The sequence below is a fragment of the Lynx rufus genome, unplaced genomic scaffold (genome assembly GCF_022079265.1).
Source record: "Lynx rufus isolate CCGP_SWC_20201006 ecotype Redwood Valley unplaced genomic scaffold, mLynRuf1.p SCAF_2, whole genome shotgun sequence".
NCBI classification, from domain to species: Eukaryota; Metazoa; Chordata; class Mammalia; order Carnivora; family Felidae; genus Lynx; species Lynx rufus.
Window position 1 is genome coordinate 211,445,033 of NW_025814834.1, and position 20,370 is coordinate 211,465,402.

A 20,370-nucleotide genomic window follows, 5' to 3' on the forward strand; every position below is an offset into this window, starting at 1 on the left:
CCAGAGAAGACAGATTACATAAAGGCCCCGCGGTTACACATCTTTTTTATTGAGGTTTGTTTTTTTAAAAAATTGTTTTATATTTATTTATTTTTGAGAGACAGCGGGAGACCAAGTGAGAGTGGGGGGTGCGGAGAGAGAGAGAGAGAGGGAGACCCAGGATCGGAAGCAGGCTCCAGGCTCTGAGCGCTCAGCACAGAGCCCGACGCGGGGCTCGAACCCACGGACCGCGAGATCGTGACCTGAGCCCAAGTCGGACGCTTAGCTGACTGAGCCACCCAGGCGCCCCTAGGCTTCTAAACGACTTGTAAAGAGAAACAACGTGATCCAAGAGACAATCAAATGATGATGGGCCTGATGCTATCTGTAAGGTGCTGAAGAATGCCATTGCTAAGTTGACAGTCAGTCAAAATGTGTTTTAAGAACGAAGGTTAAATATTCATTTCCAAAGATGTGCGTGTGTGTGGAAATCTGGGAGAATTTGTCATCAGCACGGCCACGCCGAAGAAAAACACCAAAAGATGTTCTTCAAACAGGAGAACAATGACCCCAGATGGATGATCAGAGGTGCAGAAAAGACAGCAGAAAACATAATGTGCGGGTATGAACACTGACTACGTAGAAATACTGATAAAGGTCTTCTGGGGTTTAAAACGTAGGGAATAGTTTAGAAAGGGTAACAACAGCATACAAATCTGGAGGGGGCGAGTGAAGTTAGTGTTCTAAAGTCACTGCCTTATCAAGGAGAAGGGCACAATTATCAGCTAATGCTGGATCTTGGTTAAGTCAAAAATGCAGATTAGAGTCGTTAGGCTGACCATTCAAAGAATAGTTAAAGAGTGAAAAACTCTGGGGCGCCTGGGTGGCGCAGTCGGTTGGGCGTCCGACTTCAGCCAGGTCACGATCTCGCGGTCCGTGAGTTCGAGCCCCGCGTCGGGCTCTGGGCTGATGGCTCAGAGCCTGGAGCCTGTTTCCGATTCTGTGTCTCCCTCTCTCTGCCCCTCCCCAGTTCATGCTCTGTCTCTCTCTGTCCCAAAATAAATAAACGTTGAAAAAAAAAATTAAAAAAAAAAAAAAGAGTGAAAAACTCAATTAATATTGGATTTTGGGAAGTCAAGGCTGAATGCTGTGGTCTTGCTATTGCTAAAAGAGTAGTAAAAGAAAAAAGATTTTCCAAGCTCATAGAGAGAAAAATGGAACGACAGGAAACCACTAACTCAAAAAAGGGCAAGAAAGGAAGAAAAGGGAACATTGCCTAGATCGTACAGGTGGCCATGAGCGGGAACATAGATTTAAACCCCGATGCACCAGCAACCACATCATATATAAACGGGCTAAAAGGCAAAGAGTGTCAAAGTGGATTTTATAAGGACGATATGCTATTTAGAAGAGATAGGTCTAAAACTTAAAGACTGACAGAGAAAGTAGGAGCAAGATACGCTATGAAAATTCTAACCAAAAAAAGCCAGCGTAGCTTAGATTAATGACAAAGCAGACGTTAAGGGGAAAGTACTACTAGAGTTAAGAGGGACATTTTATGATAAGCAAAGGGATTTTTTTCCACTGAGAAGTATTAAAATTCTAACTTTATACGAACTCAGTAACGTATCGCTTCTCGGCCTTTGGGCTAAGATCAAGTGAACCTGGTAACGTAACCTCAAGACACACAAAGCAAAAGCTGGCGATACTCAAAGCAGAACACACAAATCCGCAATCGTGAGATTTTTAAAAAAATATACCCCTTCAATGACTGAGAGAACACGCGGCCAAGAAACAACCCAAAGACCATTTAAGTTTGAACGACATCATTGGCAAGCTTGGTTTAATGGATCGGTTCTCTTCTGGATTAATTTTTACAAGTAAGAGTGGCAGTCAGTCTAGACTAGTGGTTACACGTGGGAGCACTGGAGTCAGACAGACCTGGGTTCAAGTTCTGAGTCGTACAGATACTTTACCTGTGTGAACTTGGGGAATGTCCTTTGCCTCTGCGAGCCTCAGTTTCTCAGCCCTGAAGTGGGGTTAATACCAGTATCGACCACACGGGGTTGTTGTGAGATTCACGGAGATGATGAGTGCAGAGAGCCTGGCCCAGGGCCACCCCGTCCTTGTCTTACCTTACTCTTTTCTCGCAGCGTTTTGGAGATCATGTTCTGTTCAGTACAACTCTTCTTCAGCTCCTCCCTGAGCTTCCTCATTTCTTTCTCCATGTCTTGGATTTGCTGAAAGAGTTTCAACAACAGGAAGTAAGAGTTGCTGAATCTTCTGAATCTCTATGGCTCATTTCCTTGGGTTCATTAAGGCAGAAACCTAATCTGGTATGAGCTTAATTGCTTCCCTTGGGGGAAAATTCTACATCTGCGGGGCAAAGTAGATGTTTTTTTCAATTGATATATGGGAAATTGGGTATAGGAAAATGATTAGTTTCTTTTGAAAATCAGCATGGACCCTGCATTAAACAGTACAAGATGTCCATCAACTCATCAGAAACTCTTCTGAGAAACTCTTTTCGAAATCAATCTAAATAAGGGCTGCTTGGATGACACAATGGACACAGTCTGGAAGGACAGGACAAGGAAATTTTTCTTTTTTCCCCCTTGAGGCAGAAAATAGCAACGTTCCTAACACAGAGAAGAGCACGTCTCCCGGTGTCTAAGGCGCTGTATTTCCCAACGAATGGAAACATACATGCGAGAGGATTCAGCTGGCACAGGGAATGAATGATTTCATTTCAGTACTCGTATTTTTGTTATTTGTTTCCAAAGTCATCGTCTACATAAGCCAAATGATACCTCTTCTTTTTGCTTTGTTTTTATGAATTGGTGTAAAATTGATATGTTCCAGTAAAAATACTTCAGGGAGAATTTCCTGTTAATGACAGTGCCCCTGCCTATGATAAACTGAGACGGTGGAACAGGAAGGTTTGGGCATCACAGAGCCACGGGCAGGGGCCACAGAGTGTGTCCCCAGCCCAGCCCAGCCCAGCTCCTGCCCGGCTCCAGGGCGAACACGGTGAGGTGGCCAGAACCCATGCCCAGAGCATCCTGCCTCCCTATTTTCACCCATCTCTTCCTTGGGGCTGGAGGCAGCATTTCAAAGAATTAGGAGACGATGTTAACAAGCCATCATTAAAGTCCCGAGCTGGTGCTATCCAGTGGGCCAAGGAACCCCTCCCCAACACCCCCCAAACCCTGAAGGTCAAAGTCTAGCCTTTCTGGGGACACCTAGGAGGGAGGAGGTTCAACTCACAATTTTGCAGAGTTTTAACTCTTTCCCTTGGGCTTCCTGGTGCTCCTTCTGAGAATCCTCCTTTCTTAGTTCTTCTTTCAGCATGTAGCACTACACAGAGAAAGGTCAACAGGCCGCGGGGTTGGCCGTGGGTCCAGAGTCCCCATATTTGCCCCTAAGAACAGTTCCTGTTGTTTAATCCAATCACATCCCCAAATTCCAAGGGAGGCGAGGCCATTTGTGTCGGACGGACGCTTGGAGTTCCTAGTTCACCCTCTCACGAGTTCTGGGGAGAACATGTCCAAATTCTTCTTTTAAAAAAATTTTAAAAAATGTTTATTTATTTTTGAGAGGGAGAGAGAGAGAGAGAGAGAGAGAGAGAGAGAGAGAGAGAGAGAGAGCGCAAGCAGGGGTGGAGGAAGGGCAGAGAGGGGAGACAGAGAACCTGAAACAGGCTTCACACTGTCAGCGCAAAGCCTGACGTGGGGCTTGAACCCATGAACCATGAGATCACGACCTGAGCCGAAGTCAGATGCTCAACCGATTGAGCCACCTGGGTGCCCCTAAATTCTTCTTTTAAGAGTCAGCAATCTACACCACAGGGCAGACCCAGCTTTGCAGAGTCTGGGTACTAAGGGTGGAGGAATTGGGTGTGTTTTCCTCTGTGACCAGCCAAAAGTGGCTTTCAGGAATACACAGAGGAGCTTCCTAAGTGAACCTGGAAGGCTCTTAGAGCTTTCTGTGAGTCACATCTCAGAGACACATCTGCCCCGGCCGAGGAAGCGTAAAGGAAACAGCTTTTCTGGAGGGCAGCTTGGCAACACGCATTCAGAACATAAAGATGTGCCTTCTTTTGACCCAGAAATTCCCACTTTAGTAGTATGTCTTAAGGATGATGACCAGAGAAATCAACAAATCTGTAGGTTCGAGGGTGTTCCTGACAGTATTGTTAGCAACAGAGGAAAAAAAAAAAGAGGAAAAAAAAAAAAAAGAAACAACCCATGTTTGATAACTGGATCGTTTTATTACCTTGTGCACATCCAGGAAAATATTATGTAACTTTTAGGACCAGTGAGATATTTTGTAGCTTTTAGGACCCATGATAGGAGCTTTTATTTATTAACACGGGAAAACACTAAGTAGTTAAAATATAAAAAAAAAATTGTGTATAGTTTAAATTTTAAATATTTTTTTTAAATTTATAATAGATGGAAACAAGTCTGGAATTTAATATACATTCAAATATCAATGTGGATTTCTAGGGGTAGCACTGTCTTTTCTAGCTCTTTAATTTTGCTTTTCAACCTCATCTACTTCTTTTCCTAAAATTAACACGCGTGACAAAGGGAAGGAGAAAAAGGAAAGACGGGTATCCGAGAGGCTCATGAGAGCCTCACCCTTGGGGGCCTGATAGTGGAGAAGAAATACCTCGTTCCAAGGGCGATGAGGAGGGGGAAATGGGGAGAAAAAGAATCCAAATGTACTTCAGGAAGTTGGATAATCAAACAGGCGCTGTCTTCCCGTATCTCTTCCCCTTGGCAATCCGCATGCACCCCCAGAAAACTGTGACCCCCTGTGTCCAGGGCGTCAGTCTGCCTGGGAGAAATGACTGTGCAGGGCTCACCAGGCGGCTGGCCAGGCACAGAGGCAGAAGAGCACGACTGAAATCAGCATCCCACTTCTCAGAAAATGCCTCTGTTTCCCCCCGTTTCACAGATGTGGAAATGGAGACCCGTTCCGTTACCACAGAAGAAAGCTCAGGGATCAGATCCCGGTCTGTCCAGCCCCAAAGCTGACGCTCTGCCTTTTCTCAGTTCCAAACAGCGTTGTGCTGAGCACCAGATGTTACTCCTTGTGCCTTATCTTTGGAACTCCAAGATCTGTCTCCACCCCGGTAACCCTGATCAGACGACCACTGTGAATCTTTGAGCTGTCGCCTGAGATGACAGCTATTCGGTTTTACCTCGACTCAGGGAAACAGACAAACCACACAAATACCGAGGAACCTTCCTGGAGGCGCCTGGGGGCTCAGTCAGTTGACCGTCTGACTCTCGATTTCCGCTCGGGTCCTGGTCTCATGGTTGTGAGCTCAAGCCCCGCCCTGGGTTCCACGCTGACAATTCGGAGCCTGCTTGGGACTCTCTCTCTCTCTCCCTCTCTCTGCCCCTCCCCTGCTCATGCTCTCTCTCTCTTTCAAAACAAACAAACAAACAAACAAACACCTTATTCTACAGGATCAGGAGTCTAAAGTCAGGATTGTGGGGTGCCTGGGTGGCGCAGTCGGTGAAGCGTCCGACTTCGGCTCAGGTCACGGTCTCGCGGTCCGCGAGTTCGAGCCCCGCGTCGGGCTCTCTGCTGACTGCTCAGAGCCTGGAGCCTGTTTCAGATTCTGTGTCTCCCTCCTCTGTGACCCTCCCCCGTTCATGCTCTGTCTCTCTCTGTCTCAAAAATAAATAAATGTTAAAAAAAAATTAAAAAAAAATAAAGTCAGGATTGAAGGACGCATTTTCAGAGTCAAAGTTACGTTTAAAAAGCTCCTTAGCTTGCACAGAAGCTGGCCCCTCATGTGCCTTTCGTGTTTTGGGCCACCCGCCAGTCAGACTCCCTGTGCCTTCCCTATGCCCTCGGCCACCAGCCTCCTCTCACGGTGGTGGGAGAGGAGAGAGTAGCATTCGAAGCTGGGGGCCAGGTTAAAGGGGATGAGTCATGGGACTCTGCTGGTTGCTTTTTGGGGGGCATCGCTATGGTGATGGTGACCTGACACTCACTCTGGAGCTGAGGGCTTCAAGCTGATGTTCCTTTTCTTTGTTCTCACTTTTTAGTTGGTTCACCTCTTGTGTGAGTTGCTGAATTTGCTCATCCCTTGTTGACACTTCCTTTTGCAAAGATGACACCATCCCTGTTAAAGAAAAAAGCAAAGACCCGCAGAGGTCAAAGAGGCAGTAAGACTTACTGTCAGCACAGCTCTCAGCCAACCCGTGGCCGAGCCCCTTCCAAGCCCCGGCCACACTTGGTGCTCGTCTACACCCGAGGAGGATGCGTCCGGGCTCCCGGAGCTGGGACAGGGATAACACTGAAGTGAGCTGAACGGTGTTTGTTTAAGACCTCAGTGGGAACAAGAAGTCAGCGAGTGTCGCCGCGAGACGGAAAGCCTTTCGGGGCCCCTGTGGGCTCAGGTTCGGCAGGAGGCGACACGCCATGGGGAACATACCTCGGGACCAAAGGCCCGGAACAGGGGAGCACCAGGAGCTTTTCACCAGAGCCACAAAAAGACTTGTGGCAGAAGGAGGCTGTCAGGGGTGGGATTCGCGCTCGCCTGACTTTGGAACCTGTTTCTACCACTTAGCATTCTTGGACCTGTTACTTTCCTTACGAGTACCTTTCACTGTATCTCCCCCACAGAGTGATTACGAGGCTTTGAAAACGTATAGAGAACACAGGAGAGTGGCTAACTCACAGTGTTTGCCACATGGTGGCACCTACTATTTTTTGTGGTAGCCAGCTCCTAAAATGGCCACAGTGATCCCCGCCTCCCAGATCAGGCCCTTGCACAGCACCCTCCCACCACGGGTAGGGCTGAGGTGTTTAGTCAGTAATGATACTACGGAAAAGATGGGACTTCCTAGGTGGGTCATAAAGGACTTTGCGGCTTCCCCTTTGCTCTCTGTTGGATCACTCACTTAGCGGGGGAAGCCCACCGCCATGTTGTGGGGACACTCAAGCCACCAAGGGAGAGGCCCACGTTGTGGGGAGTGGAGGCTTCCAACTAACAGCCACACGGGTGAGCCATTCCGGAAGCAGATCCTCTGGCTTCTGTTGGGGCTTTAGATGATGATGGGACAGTTGCCCCAGCCAACATCTTGACTGTGCCTCATGGGAGACCCTGAGAACCAAGTCACCCCCAGATTCCCGAGCTCCAGACGCTGGATGAGACACTAAATAGTGGTGGTTGTTTCGGCCGCTACATTTTGGGACAAGCGGTTACGTAGCAGTAGGTAACTCATACATTACTGGGCTCTCGTATTGAGGACAAGTGGAAAGAAGAGGGCAGAGGTGCTGTGGGGTTGGATTATCTCACATGGTTCTTTTCCGATTATGCCCAATTTTGTCGGTAGGTAACAATCAAGAAGGTACGTGAAATAAGGGACAAGATGTTCCAGAATTTCCTTTCAACAATAGGCTCTGTCACAGGACACAGTGAAGTTACTCTGAAAACAGGTTGGTCCCTTTGGGACTTGCCTTCATGCTTTGTGAGGAGGGACCAGAACTTTCATCGGGATGTAATCTGGCCTTACAACTGAGGCAACACGTTTTGGTTTTCTTTTTTTGTTGTTGTTGCAGATAAAGGTTTGTTTTATTGAATAATTGATCTGTGTTGTTGCTGAAGCCACAAATGTACAGACGACAGAGAGGGGCTTCTTTCTCGGTCTCTTCCTCTTCCTCCTTGGACAGAGTCTTGGCGATTTCCTCCTCTTTGGCCTGGAGCCAGTCTTCACGGCCCTTCGCGGGCTTCCTCGGTCTTAGATCTGCGGGCCTCCGCGGGGTGAGCCAGGAGCTTCTTGCGAGCCTTGCCTCCCTCCAGCTTCTGGATGTGCTCCGCGAGAGTGTGCCTGTTTCTGAACACATTACCCTTCACTTTCAGGTACGGGCTGTGAGACACGTGTGGCGGGCAATCTCCTTAGATTCACGGGATCTTCTGAGCAGCCGACACGGAATTCTCGTCCTCCCCATCCAGGTCACGTCTCAGGCATTCGAGCGCTGGCGGTACCTTTTCTCTTACCAGTGTGCGTATGCCTGCCCTTCTGGCGGGCCGAAGTGTTTTTCCGGCATCGAACCCCGGAACAGACGGTCACAGGCTTCTGTATCATCAGCCCATCTTTGATCAGTTTCCGGATCTGCTGGTGGGAGCCGGCATTGGCGGTTTCATGTGTCTCACTGGGATCCAACCAGACCTTCTTTGTGCCACAGCGGAGGACCCGGGAGGCAAGCCTCTTTCGAAGCCTGAGCACGCTCATGGGTGCGGCCGCGGCCCCGAAAGGAAAGCGAGGCAACCCCCGTTTGAGTCTCTACCAGATACCGTGTGTATTAGGAAGCCTCTCTGTTCCGGATGCTGGGACAGTGAACCATTCCAGGCCTGTGTGAGCTTTGCGATTGTTCCCTCTGCATCGGTTGGGTCCTCTTTCCCTGTCCGCGTGTGTATGCTTCTCAGTACTCGGCTGAAGACTGGCGGGGGGCAGGGGACCCTCTAAAAGTCACCGGGCGCGGTCTCTCTGCACAGCCTCTCCTCCCGGGCACTCTGCCCAGCAAACTGTGGCTGCGTGGGCCTCTCCAATGCCGTCCCCTCAACCTGGGGGCCCACTGGGCTGTGCCTGGGTTCTCCTTCCCATGCTGTGGTCTGGAGCCCATCTGCAGGCAGTAAGCTGGGGCGATCGTCTGCTTTGTTCCCTCTCCCCTGGATCACTGTCACGTGGAAATAATCGTTTCAGATGCCTTTTTTCTTCTTGTGGTTGTTTCAGGCACGAGAGCCAATCCAGTCCCTGCTATCCCATCTGCCCTGTACGTTTTTCTTGCCTCTCTCATCGCGGAAGCAGGCGCTGTGATGGCCTGTGTCAGCCTGGTCCCTGAGGGGCTACAGCACGGGCCTGCTAACCCATGATGGACCCCAGATGGAAACAAGACATGAGCCCGTCTGTTGTAAGCCCCCGAGGCTCAGCACAGCCCAGCCCGGTGCTTCTCAAACTTGAATGTGGGCAGGACACATCTGGGTCTCACCGAAGGGCGATTCCAGTTCAGGAGGCCTGGGCTGGGTCTGAAACCCTGTGGTCCTCTCGAGGACCCAGGGCGTGCTGATGCGGCTGGTCTGGGGACCGCACGTTGAGTGGGTCCAGCCCACCCCCAGTGTTACCCCAACCCGGGTCTGTCCAGTCCCTGAGTGGAGAAAGTGGTATCCAAGAGAGGCCTGAAGCATGGATGAGATCTGACAGGCGGGTGTCGGGGAGGGAGACAGGGGCCCGGCGTGTTATGTTCCTGGTGCCCAGAGCAGCACCCGGCCTGCAGGAAGTGCTCAGCAAATATCCGAGGGCGTTGTCAATCAACGAAGAGCGTAAAAAGGCTTGACAAGTCGGGGGGGAGGGGGTGCAGGTAGGGGCGGTAAACTGCAGAGTGAGATAGAGGAAAAGCCGGCGGTCAGGCTGCCCCGGCGCACGGCCTGCAAGTTCACATAGAGATAGATGGCGATTCGCCGTGGCTCAGCGCTGTGCTTGGCTTTTACAGCTATGGCCGTGTCTCCTGCTGTGTACCAGGCGCTGTGAGAGCAACACGCCCAACCCAGGCTCACTGCCTGCTCCCCAGTCACCTGCTTCGCTCCTCCCCCCGCCTTCCTCTGTTCATGGCTTCATCCTCTCCAGGTCTCTAGGCGTGTGATTTCTCTCTAAAAATCCCAGTGGCTTCCCATCACCCTTAGAATAAAACCCAGACTCCTCCCCAGGATCTATTCCCTCCTCCCTGCCTCCCTCTCTGACCCTGCCCTCCCCAATGCCCTGTTCCCTGCACTCCAGCCACACTCACCTTCAGCTCCTCTCACATGGCCACAGGCCCTTTGCACTTGTGATCTCCCTACCACACTGTTCCCTCTGGCTTCCTGACTGCTCTTCCTTTTCGCCTCTTCAAAGACCCGTCCTTGCCTACCCACTGAGCTATTCTCCCTTTGCTTCAGCCCCCGAAGCATGGGGCTGCCACACTGCCCAGTTTTCTCTGAAATGGGCTCGTTTATGTACCTACTTTTAGTGTCTGTCACTCACTCCCAAGTGTGAACCCGGTGAGTACAGGGAGGGTGTGCTCAGGGCTCTCTCTCCCCAGTGCCTAGAACAGGGCCTGACACCTAGTAAGTGCTCTATAAACATGCTGAATGAACGAAGGGATCCAGGCTAAGAAACAGCCGTCCCTGGACAGTGTGTTGGTTCCCACCCTAAGGCTTTTAGCACAGAACCACCTCTGTGGGCCAATTAGAAAATATTTTCACGGGGGCCTGAGTGCACTGGCGTGAAATGGGTGAGATGATGGGTGCCCTAACGTGGTGACCCCACTTTGTCCACATTTGGGCTTGCCATCGAAGGCCAGCTGGCCGAGGCCGACGCTCAGCAGACACAGCTAAGAGATAACCTTGGCTCAAATAATTACCGGGCCCTGCCCTAGAAACTGGATGGCAAAACCCCTCTCTCGAGGGTGCACTCGAACTCACTGACACAGGCCACTGAGAAGGTGTCTGAGGCTGTGCCCCAGATCAGGGAGCAGTGGCTCGGTGGCGAGCTGGCGATGTCTGCCGTGGCCTGGGAAGGAGGGGGAGGGCATCAGCTCTCAGGCCCAGGTCAGAGAGCGCTCACCTGAGGTGACGGCATTGTCCTTCCTCAGGTTCTCGCCCTCGTGCTTCAGGGATGTGATTTCTGAGTTCCTCTCAGACAGGGTCTGGCAGAGCACCTGGTTGTAGCCTTTCTGCAGGGCACTGATCTGTGGGAGGAGGCGACACACAGTCAGAGGGGGCTTGCCCAGGTCTGCCGGATCTGCTGGTACTTCTCCGCAGTTGGGCAACAGATTTGGATCGATCTTTGGTGGGGTGTCGGGAAAGCCGTGCTTTTGACTTCGAACGGGAGAGGGCCTGTTCCTTCAGTGATCACCATGTCCTATGGAATGAAACCATGAACCTTATCTTTGCGCCCAGAAAGTGGCTCGGGAGCAGCTGTCACCGGGGATACCTGATCCCTCAGACACCTCCCGACCACCTTTGGACTCTCAGCCATAAACAGACCAAGTGTTGGTTCCAGATCGTCCGGCGCTGACTGGATGGCAGAGCAAAGTTCGTGAAAGGGAAGCAGGTTACGAAAGTAATTCACTCAAAAGATAACAACAGTAGCTCGTAGCTCGTGGGACGCTCGGAGCTCACAAAGCCTTTTCACAGATGACACTTGGACAGCTCCTCACAGCGCCGCAGAAGGCCGAGGTTCCCGTCAATGCTCCCATTTTCTCCCATTGAGCAGACAGAGTCTCGCAGAGATGAGGTCACCTGCTCGGGATCACATGGCTAGGCAGGAGCGGAGTTATGATTCAGCTAGTGTCTAGGTGCCCAGTTCTAGCTCTTTCCACCTTGCTGGATGGCTCTAGGAACCAGCATAGAGCACAGCGTGGACCCGGGAGCCCTCCGCCTCTGTTTCTGGCACTTACAGGCTGACGAATCCAGGGAGGACACCGGATTCTGTCTCACTGATTCACTCTGTACGTGGGGTGATGGTGGTCCCAACCGCACAGGATGGGTAAGGGGATTTTCATAAGTTAGGGCATGGACAAGTGCTCGGATCACGCCTGGCACACGGCATACGGGTAGGAGCCGTGACTACCCTCTGACCTCACCAGGTGTGTTTTACCTGTGGCTTCTCAAGTCTGTCGGGGGGAAGGTAGGTTGGCAGTATTTTCACGGGCATTCGTAAGCCCTGCCGCGGCTCACTTCAACACCAGTGTGACCGTTAGGCAGAAGTGCCGTGATTCCTGTTAACACGCTTATCCTGCTGTAGGTGAAGCGTAAAAAATGATGGGGGGGGGGGATGGGACGCACTCAGGTAATGCAAGTGAGGGCGCAGGGGGCCTTGCCACCAGGTGGCGCTCATAGTCCTCGTTCTGGGTTTCTGTCCCTGAGACTTGGCATTATGACTGGTAAAATTAACAGAAGCATCAAGGCTTCACGAATTTTCTGGCTCATTTCATGACATCATTATTCAGGTTCTATGACAATTGGGGCAGTTACACTTTCTTTCTCCCCCGGAGGTATCGGAGACACTGGAGAGGGGGCATTTGCTAGAAGGTGGTGGGGACACAGATGACTGTCCCCCACGCTCTCCAAGGCTATACTTTTGCATGTTTGTGTTTTTGAAACTCTGAGTGAAAACACCTCGTACTGTTCTCGGCGGGGGGTGGGGGGGATGTAACTTTCCCATAAAAGGTACTTGGAATAATTTTTAAGAGTGTTTTTCCATGCTTTTATCTGCGTGACACCAGAGGCACAGCACAAGGAGACAAACTTCCAGAAGGGATGGGGAAACCACATGCCCTCCTGCCCAAAGATGCCAGTGCTTCTGCTTCCGACAGATATAATGGAATTCAAACTACGCATCAGAGTTTTTAGGAGTTCAGATTTCGAGAAAACGCCAGGCTCCAAACGTCTTTGTTTCTTTCCCTACCGAAATGAGTACCCATATTGTCTGTAACGGGCACACATCCCAAGAAGTTTCATGTCTGCTCTCCTGTGTAATAAGATGGGCAGTGAGTCATAAGAAAGCTAATAGTGTTAGGAGGATAGCTTCGAGAGAGTAATTTGCCTGCTAATGAGCACAGGCGTTCAAGGGCACGCAGAGGCAAGTACTTTCTAGTGATACTGCAGTGGATGGGAGACCTTTCAGAGCAGGTCATGATGCACCCACTTTCGGGGGGACCAGGGAGCACCTAGCAATCCGAACAATAAACCTACCTGCCCATGTGGCTTCTACTCCTGGTTGAATGTTCTGCAGGTGGCAGAACATTTGAGAAACTACAACGGGAGCCGACAGAACTTGATTCGGGTTCGAACCCACCGAAGCCTCCAGTTCAGATACGCCTTGTTACAAAATATTCTCTTTCGGTTACCAGTAAAGATCAAGGGGTGGGGGGCGGGGAGGCAACAGAACGATGGGTTGGTGTAATTCTTTCCAGACGCTCTCTTCGTGAGAAACTTGTTTCCAGATCTCACTAGCCACTTTGAACACACTCAGAGATAGGAGAGGATTATGTGATGTTATCTGTCAAATATGTTTGACTAAAAAAAAAAAAATTGTATGGGGATTAATTCACCCCTTGTCCACGGATCTGGGCAAGACAGGCCACCTGCACTCAGGAAATCTCTGAAATGGGAGAATAACTGAAAGGGAAATTACTCTGTCCGACAGCAAAATTGGGTTTAGATTAAGCAAAGAAAAGATGCTCATTCAGGAGTCGGCTACCCGTGAAGGCGGCCGTCAAGTAGGAAATCCTATAGAATCTGCTGCTTTCGTTGGTTTTCCTAAAACATGTCTGAGGAGTCATTTGTTCATTTAAATAAATTTAAATAGATTTATGTATTTATGTATTTATGTATGTATGTATTTATTTAGGATCCCTCTTGGGAACACAACCAAGGGAAGGCAAAGGTCATACCTGCCTCGTTCTCTGCCAAATTCCCAGAGCCCAGAAGAGGGCAGGGCACACGGCAGTCACCCAACAAATCTTATGTGACTGAATGGACGGGTGGATGATTGATGGAATGAGTGAATGAATGAACAGACGGGGTCCTAACAGAGCCCTAGAAGGTAACTGGGTCCACTCTCTGCCCTCACGGAGCTTATAGTCTCCTGGTAGGATCTCCTAGGTTCACCACGCACGACCTCAGTCCTTTTCTAGGGCACTGTTTCTAGGATCGAGGCCACGCACCTTGAGTTGGTCACAGAGGGAAAGGCCGTGAACAGGCAAGCAGAGAAAAGAGGCCCCAGGCATGACTAGGTCTAGGCAACATTATGCACTGAGACCACAATTCATCAGTGGCCAATTTTTTTTTTAATTTAAACCAACTTTGTTGACACATAATTTATGTACCAGGTCAATGGCCAATTTTAAAGTACTTGAAGAAATCTGGGGGGTGGGGGCGGGGGGAATCTAGCTTGTCTCAAGAGAAAAGAATGTGACTATCCTGGACAGTGTGGAAATTCCGGGTGGAGAATATCTGTCTGATGGCATTGCCTGCAAGTGAGCCAGCAAGTGCCTTCGGGGTTGGGCGAAGGCTTCGGTGTTTGGAAGACTGGGGATTCCTCCTCCTCCTCCTCCTCCTCTCTAGCTGACTGCCCACAGCTCTTTCTGGCTGGGGCTGGGTGGATGTGAGGGCCAGTCACTGAAGCAAAAGATCTGGGTAGAAACAGGAAGCACAGTGAAAGCGTGAGGTCTCCGAAGGGGCGGACCTGCATTCGGCACACACCCGCTGCTCCTAACTTACTGGGCAAACGGAACAAGCTCCCCGTGGTCTCTGAGCCGGCCTCAGTCTCCTCCTCTGTAGAATGGTACATGTCAGAGACGGTGCGATTTAAATAAGCCAACGGACCTACGGCACTCGTGCCGGGTGCCTGCACGCTATGGGCGCTTAACAAAGTTAGCACGGTTCTACTGGGCTATGTGCGCCGGGCCCCCGATTCCTGGGATTTGTGCTCATACCCACCACGCTACGGGGACTACCCCTTTCGTGTCTATCCGCGTGGCTCCCCTCGTGCTCCCCGGCTCTACCCAGGAGCTGTCGCCCTGTGTCCCAATTCTAAGGCCTTCACCAACCTGTCTCTGAGTCCTACCTGGCTTTTCAAGCTCTCGATCTCTCTCTGTTTGGCATCGATGTCTTCATCCAAAACCTGGAAGTTCTGTGAGGTGCCCCTCTCCTTCTGCCTGGAGGAGGTTTTCTCCGACAGCCTCTGACTCAGGTTGGCCACTTGGTTCTGCAGGTTCGCTATCACGACGTCTTTGTATTTGGATTCAAGTTCAAAATCCGAGAGACGGCTGATTTCTTTCCCCAGCAGCAGAATGATTTCATCCTGGGGTGGAGGCCAGATGGGGAGTTTACTAGGTGTGGGTCCGGGTGCAAGGCTGAGCCCATTTAAAAAAAAAAATGTAGGAAAAACGCGGCGTAATTCTTTTGGGAAGGTGAGGACAGGTGGGGAAGGGAAAAGCAGACTTTCAAAGTCATCCTCATAACGTGGAAAACCTCACAGAGACAAGAGTTTGGTGAAAATGCTACACCTGTATACACACTCCTGTAATAGATGTTTATACCTCACAGGCACTGAAAATTTCCTTTCTCATACAATTATCCTTTTGTGTTGAGAACCAGCACCCCACACGGGAGCTTTTGTTGCTAGAGACTTTAGTTCTAATATTTTTGTTTACAATATTCAGCCTAGCACGGTGGGGACCTAGGAAAGGTCGTTAGGAAAATGACATTCTATTTGACCACACGCTGCCTATAATGAGGGCTATTTTTTAACTTAAAAAATTGAATACGTTCTGAAATATTTCTTTCTCCTCTCCTCCCTTCTGGTACATCCTGCCTCTTTGCGTTATTCACGGAAAAATGTACTCCAGGTAACCGAGCCTGTAAAGTAAAGGAGACAGGAGTGGTGATTTATCTGTGTGGGCTCGTGTAAACTTGGGGTCGGGGGGTGGGGGGGAAACAACTGCCAGCTGACTTTACCCCCAGGTGTAATTGCCCCAGTTCTCCACGTCTCCGAAAGAGAAGACTCTGCAGCCAAAGAATGTGTTAGGCTTTTCCCCCAAAGGAAAAGAAAATAAGCCTCAAACTTCTCACCAGAAGTCATCAAGACAGCGTCAGAAAATCTGAAAAACAAGTCCCCAGGTGTATTTGCAAATGGAGCTGCAGAATTTCTGCTTTTCAATAGTCCCTGCTCCTCCCGCGATTTTCCATTGGTCGGAAGAGGGGAAGTGGCTTTTTTGTAGGCCAGCTCATTTCCTGGGGAGCTAGCTACCCAGTCAGCCTCACACCCTGCCAGCTCCCTGGCCCAAGGAAGGACAGGGTTTCCGACTTGAGGAAGCCTCTCTGACATTGCCAGTTGCTGCCAAGGGCCTTTCTCTGAATCCCTGCAAATGCCTGGGGCAAAGTTTCAAGGGGTGGCATGAAACACCTGGGCAGCCGCGTCTGTTCCACCCAATTAAGGTCAGCCGGGCGCTTATCGTTTATGCAACAAACATTTATTGAGCAGCTACTACGCGCCAGACCGTGTGCTGGGCTCTGGAGCACCAAGAAGCCTGCAGGGTGTGGTGTCTCTGCGGCCTCTGCCTTTCTTTGGGAACAAGACCCGCCCCGCCCCGCTTCCTTGAGAAAACACGCCCCCTTCCCTGTGGTCTTGGTAGGGCCGTCAATCATGTGCCCTGCTCCTTCCTGTCCCGCCTCCCATGTGCACGTGACCCAAGCTGGCCAATCAGGGCTTTTTCAGGGACTTGGCGCCTCTGTTACCGAGGGAGAGCATCTTGCCTCCTTTCGGATCACGAGCTTTAAACTTAGAGGCTTGTTTGCCTGAGTTGGTCTTTTCCAACGCATGAAGCCCGCGTGCCGTTAGAGAGCCAAACTCCGAGGGAAACAGAAGGGAGAGATCGGTAGTAGGGAATGTTCTGGTGATCTTACTTAAGCTCCTGTACATCTAGCCATGCCTGAAACTGGTAGGCTTTTAAGTTTTCAAGAAGATGAGCCAACAAATGCCTTTTGTTTTGTTTTGTTTTGTTTTGTTTTGGTTGCTTCAGCTGATTTGTTTATTGGCACTTTCACTTGAAGGAGTTCTGGGAAGTCAGGGCGTAAATGGCTTATATAAATAGAAAAAATTATAAGTCTGGTTGCATAATATTTCCAGCGTAAAACTGGGATGGATTGAAGACCGGCTACAGATGCTCTGCAGCTCCTGCCAGCAAGCAGCAGAATCTACTACCCCGAATGTGGGCTGGTCCCGTGTCTTGCTTTGACCAAGGGCATGTGGCCGAAAAGATGGAGAGCAACCTTCAGGCAAGTTCTTAAAAGGCCGTAGAGCTTCTGTTCTGGCCCTCCGGGAAGCCCGGGGCTGCCGTGCTGTAAAGGAGCCCCGGATACTAAACCATGCGCAGAGAGATGCCCAGCGTGCCAGGCGTGCTGGCTGAGGTCCCGGACGTGGAGAAGAGGCCATCCCAGACCACTGGCTGGGCCAAGGGCTGGCTGACTACAGTTGCATGAGCGAAGCCAGGGGACACCAGCCGAAGAACATTCCAGGTCAACCTGTAGATGCTGGGAAGTAATAAACTGCTGGGTTTTTTTGGTGTGTGTGTGTGCGTGTGTGTGTGGGGGGGGGGGCGGTTTGAGTAGGCTCCACACCCAACATGGCGCTTGAACTCACGACCGTGAGATCAAGGGTCTCAGGGAGACCAGCCAAGGAGCCCAATACATTACTGTTTTAAGCCACTAAGTTTTGTTGTGGTTCGTACACAGCAATAGACAATTGGTGACAGTATCTGAGCCTGGCTTCTTGCCTCTCTGCGACGCTTCCAAAGTCTGGTCCCCAGACACCTGCCACTTGACGTCACAGATTCCCACGCCTAACCAGGACCCCAAGTGGTTCTGCTCCTCACAAACTTGGAAAATTGCTGCAGGCTCAGGCCCTGGAAAGAAAGATAATGCAGGACTGCCTCTTTTAGGATAATTTCAGGGTTATGTCTATGCAGGGAGACATCAACCTGGCTCCTTCCCAGGATGGCTTGAATTCACCGGTTCTGGCCCCCATTCCCATTTCATTCTAAACCTCTCTGATTCTTCAACCAACCCGTCTTCGCTCAGGCCTCGGCATCAGTGCTCACACCTTCCCGCCAGGAGATGTGTGCTCCCCGCCCGTGTCCCACCACTCGTGGCTGACCAAGCAGCTACCGTGTGGGAGTCAGGAGTACCAGCTTCCAAGTTAACCCGACCTAGGGTTGAATGCCAGCTCTGCCCCTCACACGGCGTGACCTTGGGCAAGTGACTTAACCTCTCTGAGCTTCAGCTCCCCCAACGGTAAAGTGAGGGGGGTACAATCTCTTTTGAAGACGGTGAAGATTCATGAGCTAACTGAACAGTCAGGTGCACAGGACCCCTCACCTTATCCTGCTGGTCTGAGTCCTGGTCAGCATAAATCTCCCCGGAAGGTCCTGCCTCGGGAATCCCTTCGGCCACTGACGGCTCTGACAGTTCCACAGCGTTGGTCCACACTAACATACAAGATCAACAGAGAGCGTTACCTTAACATGGCGAGGGTCCCTAAGGTCTGGAAGGCTATTTTCAGACTAACCTCATAGTCTTTTCCCCCGTTACTAGAAAATTACAAAGCGATGTATACGCTCACTGAGCAATGGCGAACACGCATGACAGGAGTATGAGAAAGGGAAAGAGCTGCCTCATCCCAGGTCGCGGTGTTAACCAGGCCGGTGGGCTTTGGTGTGTCTCTTTCTAGGCTTTCCGCTAAGTCACGTAAGAGCTGATGACCTTGGGCAGGCCATTTACTCTCGCCAAGCCTTGGTTATATCACTTACATGTTAGTCTCTGTTATAAAGAGCACTTTGAGGATTAAATGAAGTAATGATGTACAGCAGGGGCTGGCAAACCACAGACCTAGGGACAACCTGGCCGTCCAGCTGTTTTTGTAAATAAAGTTTTATTGAAACAACAGCTACAGTCATTCACTTATATATTGTCTATGGCTGCTTTCCAGCCACAACGGCAGAGTGGAGTAGCTGTGACAGAAACCATAGAGCCCACAGAGTCTCAATTAACAGAAAAAGTTTCTCTTTTTTTTTTTTTCAACGTTTATTTATTTTTGGGACAGAGAGAGACAGAGCATGAACGGGGGAGGGGCAGACAGAGAGGGAGACACAGAATCGGAAACAGGCTCCAGGCTCCGAGCCATCAGCCCAGAGCCTGACGCGGGGCTCGAACTCCCGGACCGCGAGATCGTGACCTGGCTGAAGTCGGACGCTTAACCGACTGCGCCACCCAGGCGCCCCAGAAAAAGTTTCTCTTTACAGAGAAAGTTTCCTACCCCTGAGCATTACCTTAACATTCAGCACTAAATGTCAGCTATTTTTTACTGCAATTATATCTTTAAAAGAATGGATTTCTACTGCAGAGATTTTTATCTGGCTCATTTTTTCACCTTACAATGAACAAAAACATCTTCCCACGTCACTATCTATAGCTATGACACCTTCCTTTTTCTTTTTTTTAATATAACTAGGAGTTTGTGCCTTTTAATTCCCTTATACTGTGTTTTTTTAATTATATTTTTAAATTTTTATTTATTTATTTTATTTTTTGAGAGAGAGGGAGAGAGAGTGAGTGCCAGCAAGGGAGGCGCAGAGAGAGAGAGGGGACAGCAGACCCGAAGCTGGCTCCCACTGACAACAGCCAGCCTGAGTTGGGGCTTGAACTCACAGCCCATGAGATCGTGACCCGAGCCAAAGTCAGATGCTCAACTGCCTGAGCCACTCAGGCACTCCTATACTCTGTTCTTTTTAATGGTGGCATTGTAGTCCATTATACAAGTGTGCCAAACGTATTTATTTAACCAGGATCCATTTTATAGATGTTTAGGTTTTCCTGATTTTTCCTTATCCCCTGCCCCCCAATATGACAAGGGTTTTTCATGACTTTCTGGAGTCCTGGCATCATTATGTGTGGAGGTCCCACTCTGCACACAATCCACTCACACGAACACCGATTAATTTTTTTTTCAGCGTAGAAACTTTGGAAAGACTTCTGGATTTCTGCTTTTGAGATCATGTGGCTTTAAGTGGGGTTTTCAATCTCCACCTGACTGACTTCTGGGCAATCGCCGCACATTCTTGGCTTCTCGTGAGGTGAGAAATTGAACCAATTGTTTCCAAAGGTCACGAAACGTTAATGAATGTTAACACTGACAATGAAGGAGGTACACACCGTCACGTTTGTGGGCATTTTATTTAATCATCCACTCGCTTTGATTCTGCATTTTGTATTCATGCATTTCAGGGCCAGTGATTTTCTGCCCCACCCAGGTCTTGAACGTGTCTGTGGACTCCAGAAGCGCGAGTGGACATAGTCAAAGGCCCGGAGGAGCACATGGCCTTGTGCGTTGGATGAGCGGCTGCGGCCACAGTATCCCTCGCCGCGCAGAAGGAAAGGGGCCTGGGCTCCTGCACCAGAACGGGCTGGGATCCCAGCGATGTCCTCGTTCTACCTTGGGGCGGGCTGGATTTCTTATCTGCTCCTTATAGGCAACAAAACAAATTGGCCAAGCAAAACTCTTCCAAGAGGGAAGGAGCCTTCTTTCTCAGTTGTGCTCAAGCTGGTCTCCCTGTGGAGGCAAACCTATCTGAAGTCAGACGCCTCCTGGTGTAGCTGGACCTTGGGTCCCGTCCCGTCCCGGGTTAACACCGGCCATCGCTTCCCATGCTTTTTACAGGGTCCCCACGTTCCTCCTCTGGGAGCACACTCTTCAGCCACGCCGACCGACTCCTTGCACTCCAGCCTCGGCACTCACCTTCCACCTGGAATGCTGTTCCCTCGCC

General features: G+C 50.3%; 1 protein-coding gene and 1 pseudogene across 1 annotated transcript in view; both read right to left on the minus strand.

Annotated features, from left to right (window-relative positions):
• Window positions 1–20,370, minus strand: part of FHAD1 (forkhead associated phosphopeptide binding domain 1) — a 118,295-nt gene that overhangs the window by 63,419 nt on the left and 34,506 nt on the right. Inside the window, 6 exon segments of the mRNA XM_047085238.1 lie at window positions 2,115–2,219; window positions 3,247–3,336; window positions 5,994–6,124; window positions 10,608–10,731; window positions 14,616–14,852; window positions 17,927–18,036. Coding sequence (XP_046941194.1) covers window positions 2,115–2,219; window positions 3,247–3,336; window positions 5,994–6,124; window positions 10,608–10,731; window positions 14,616–14,852; window positions 17,927–18,036 — 797 coding nt within the window.
• LOC124515812 (60S ribosomal protein L19-like) lies at window positions 6,349–8,240 on the minus strand (annotated as a pseudogene).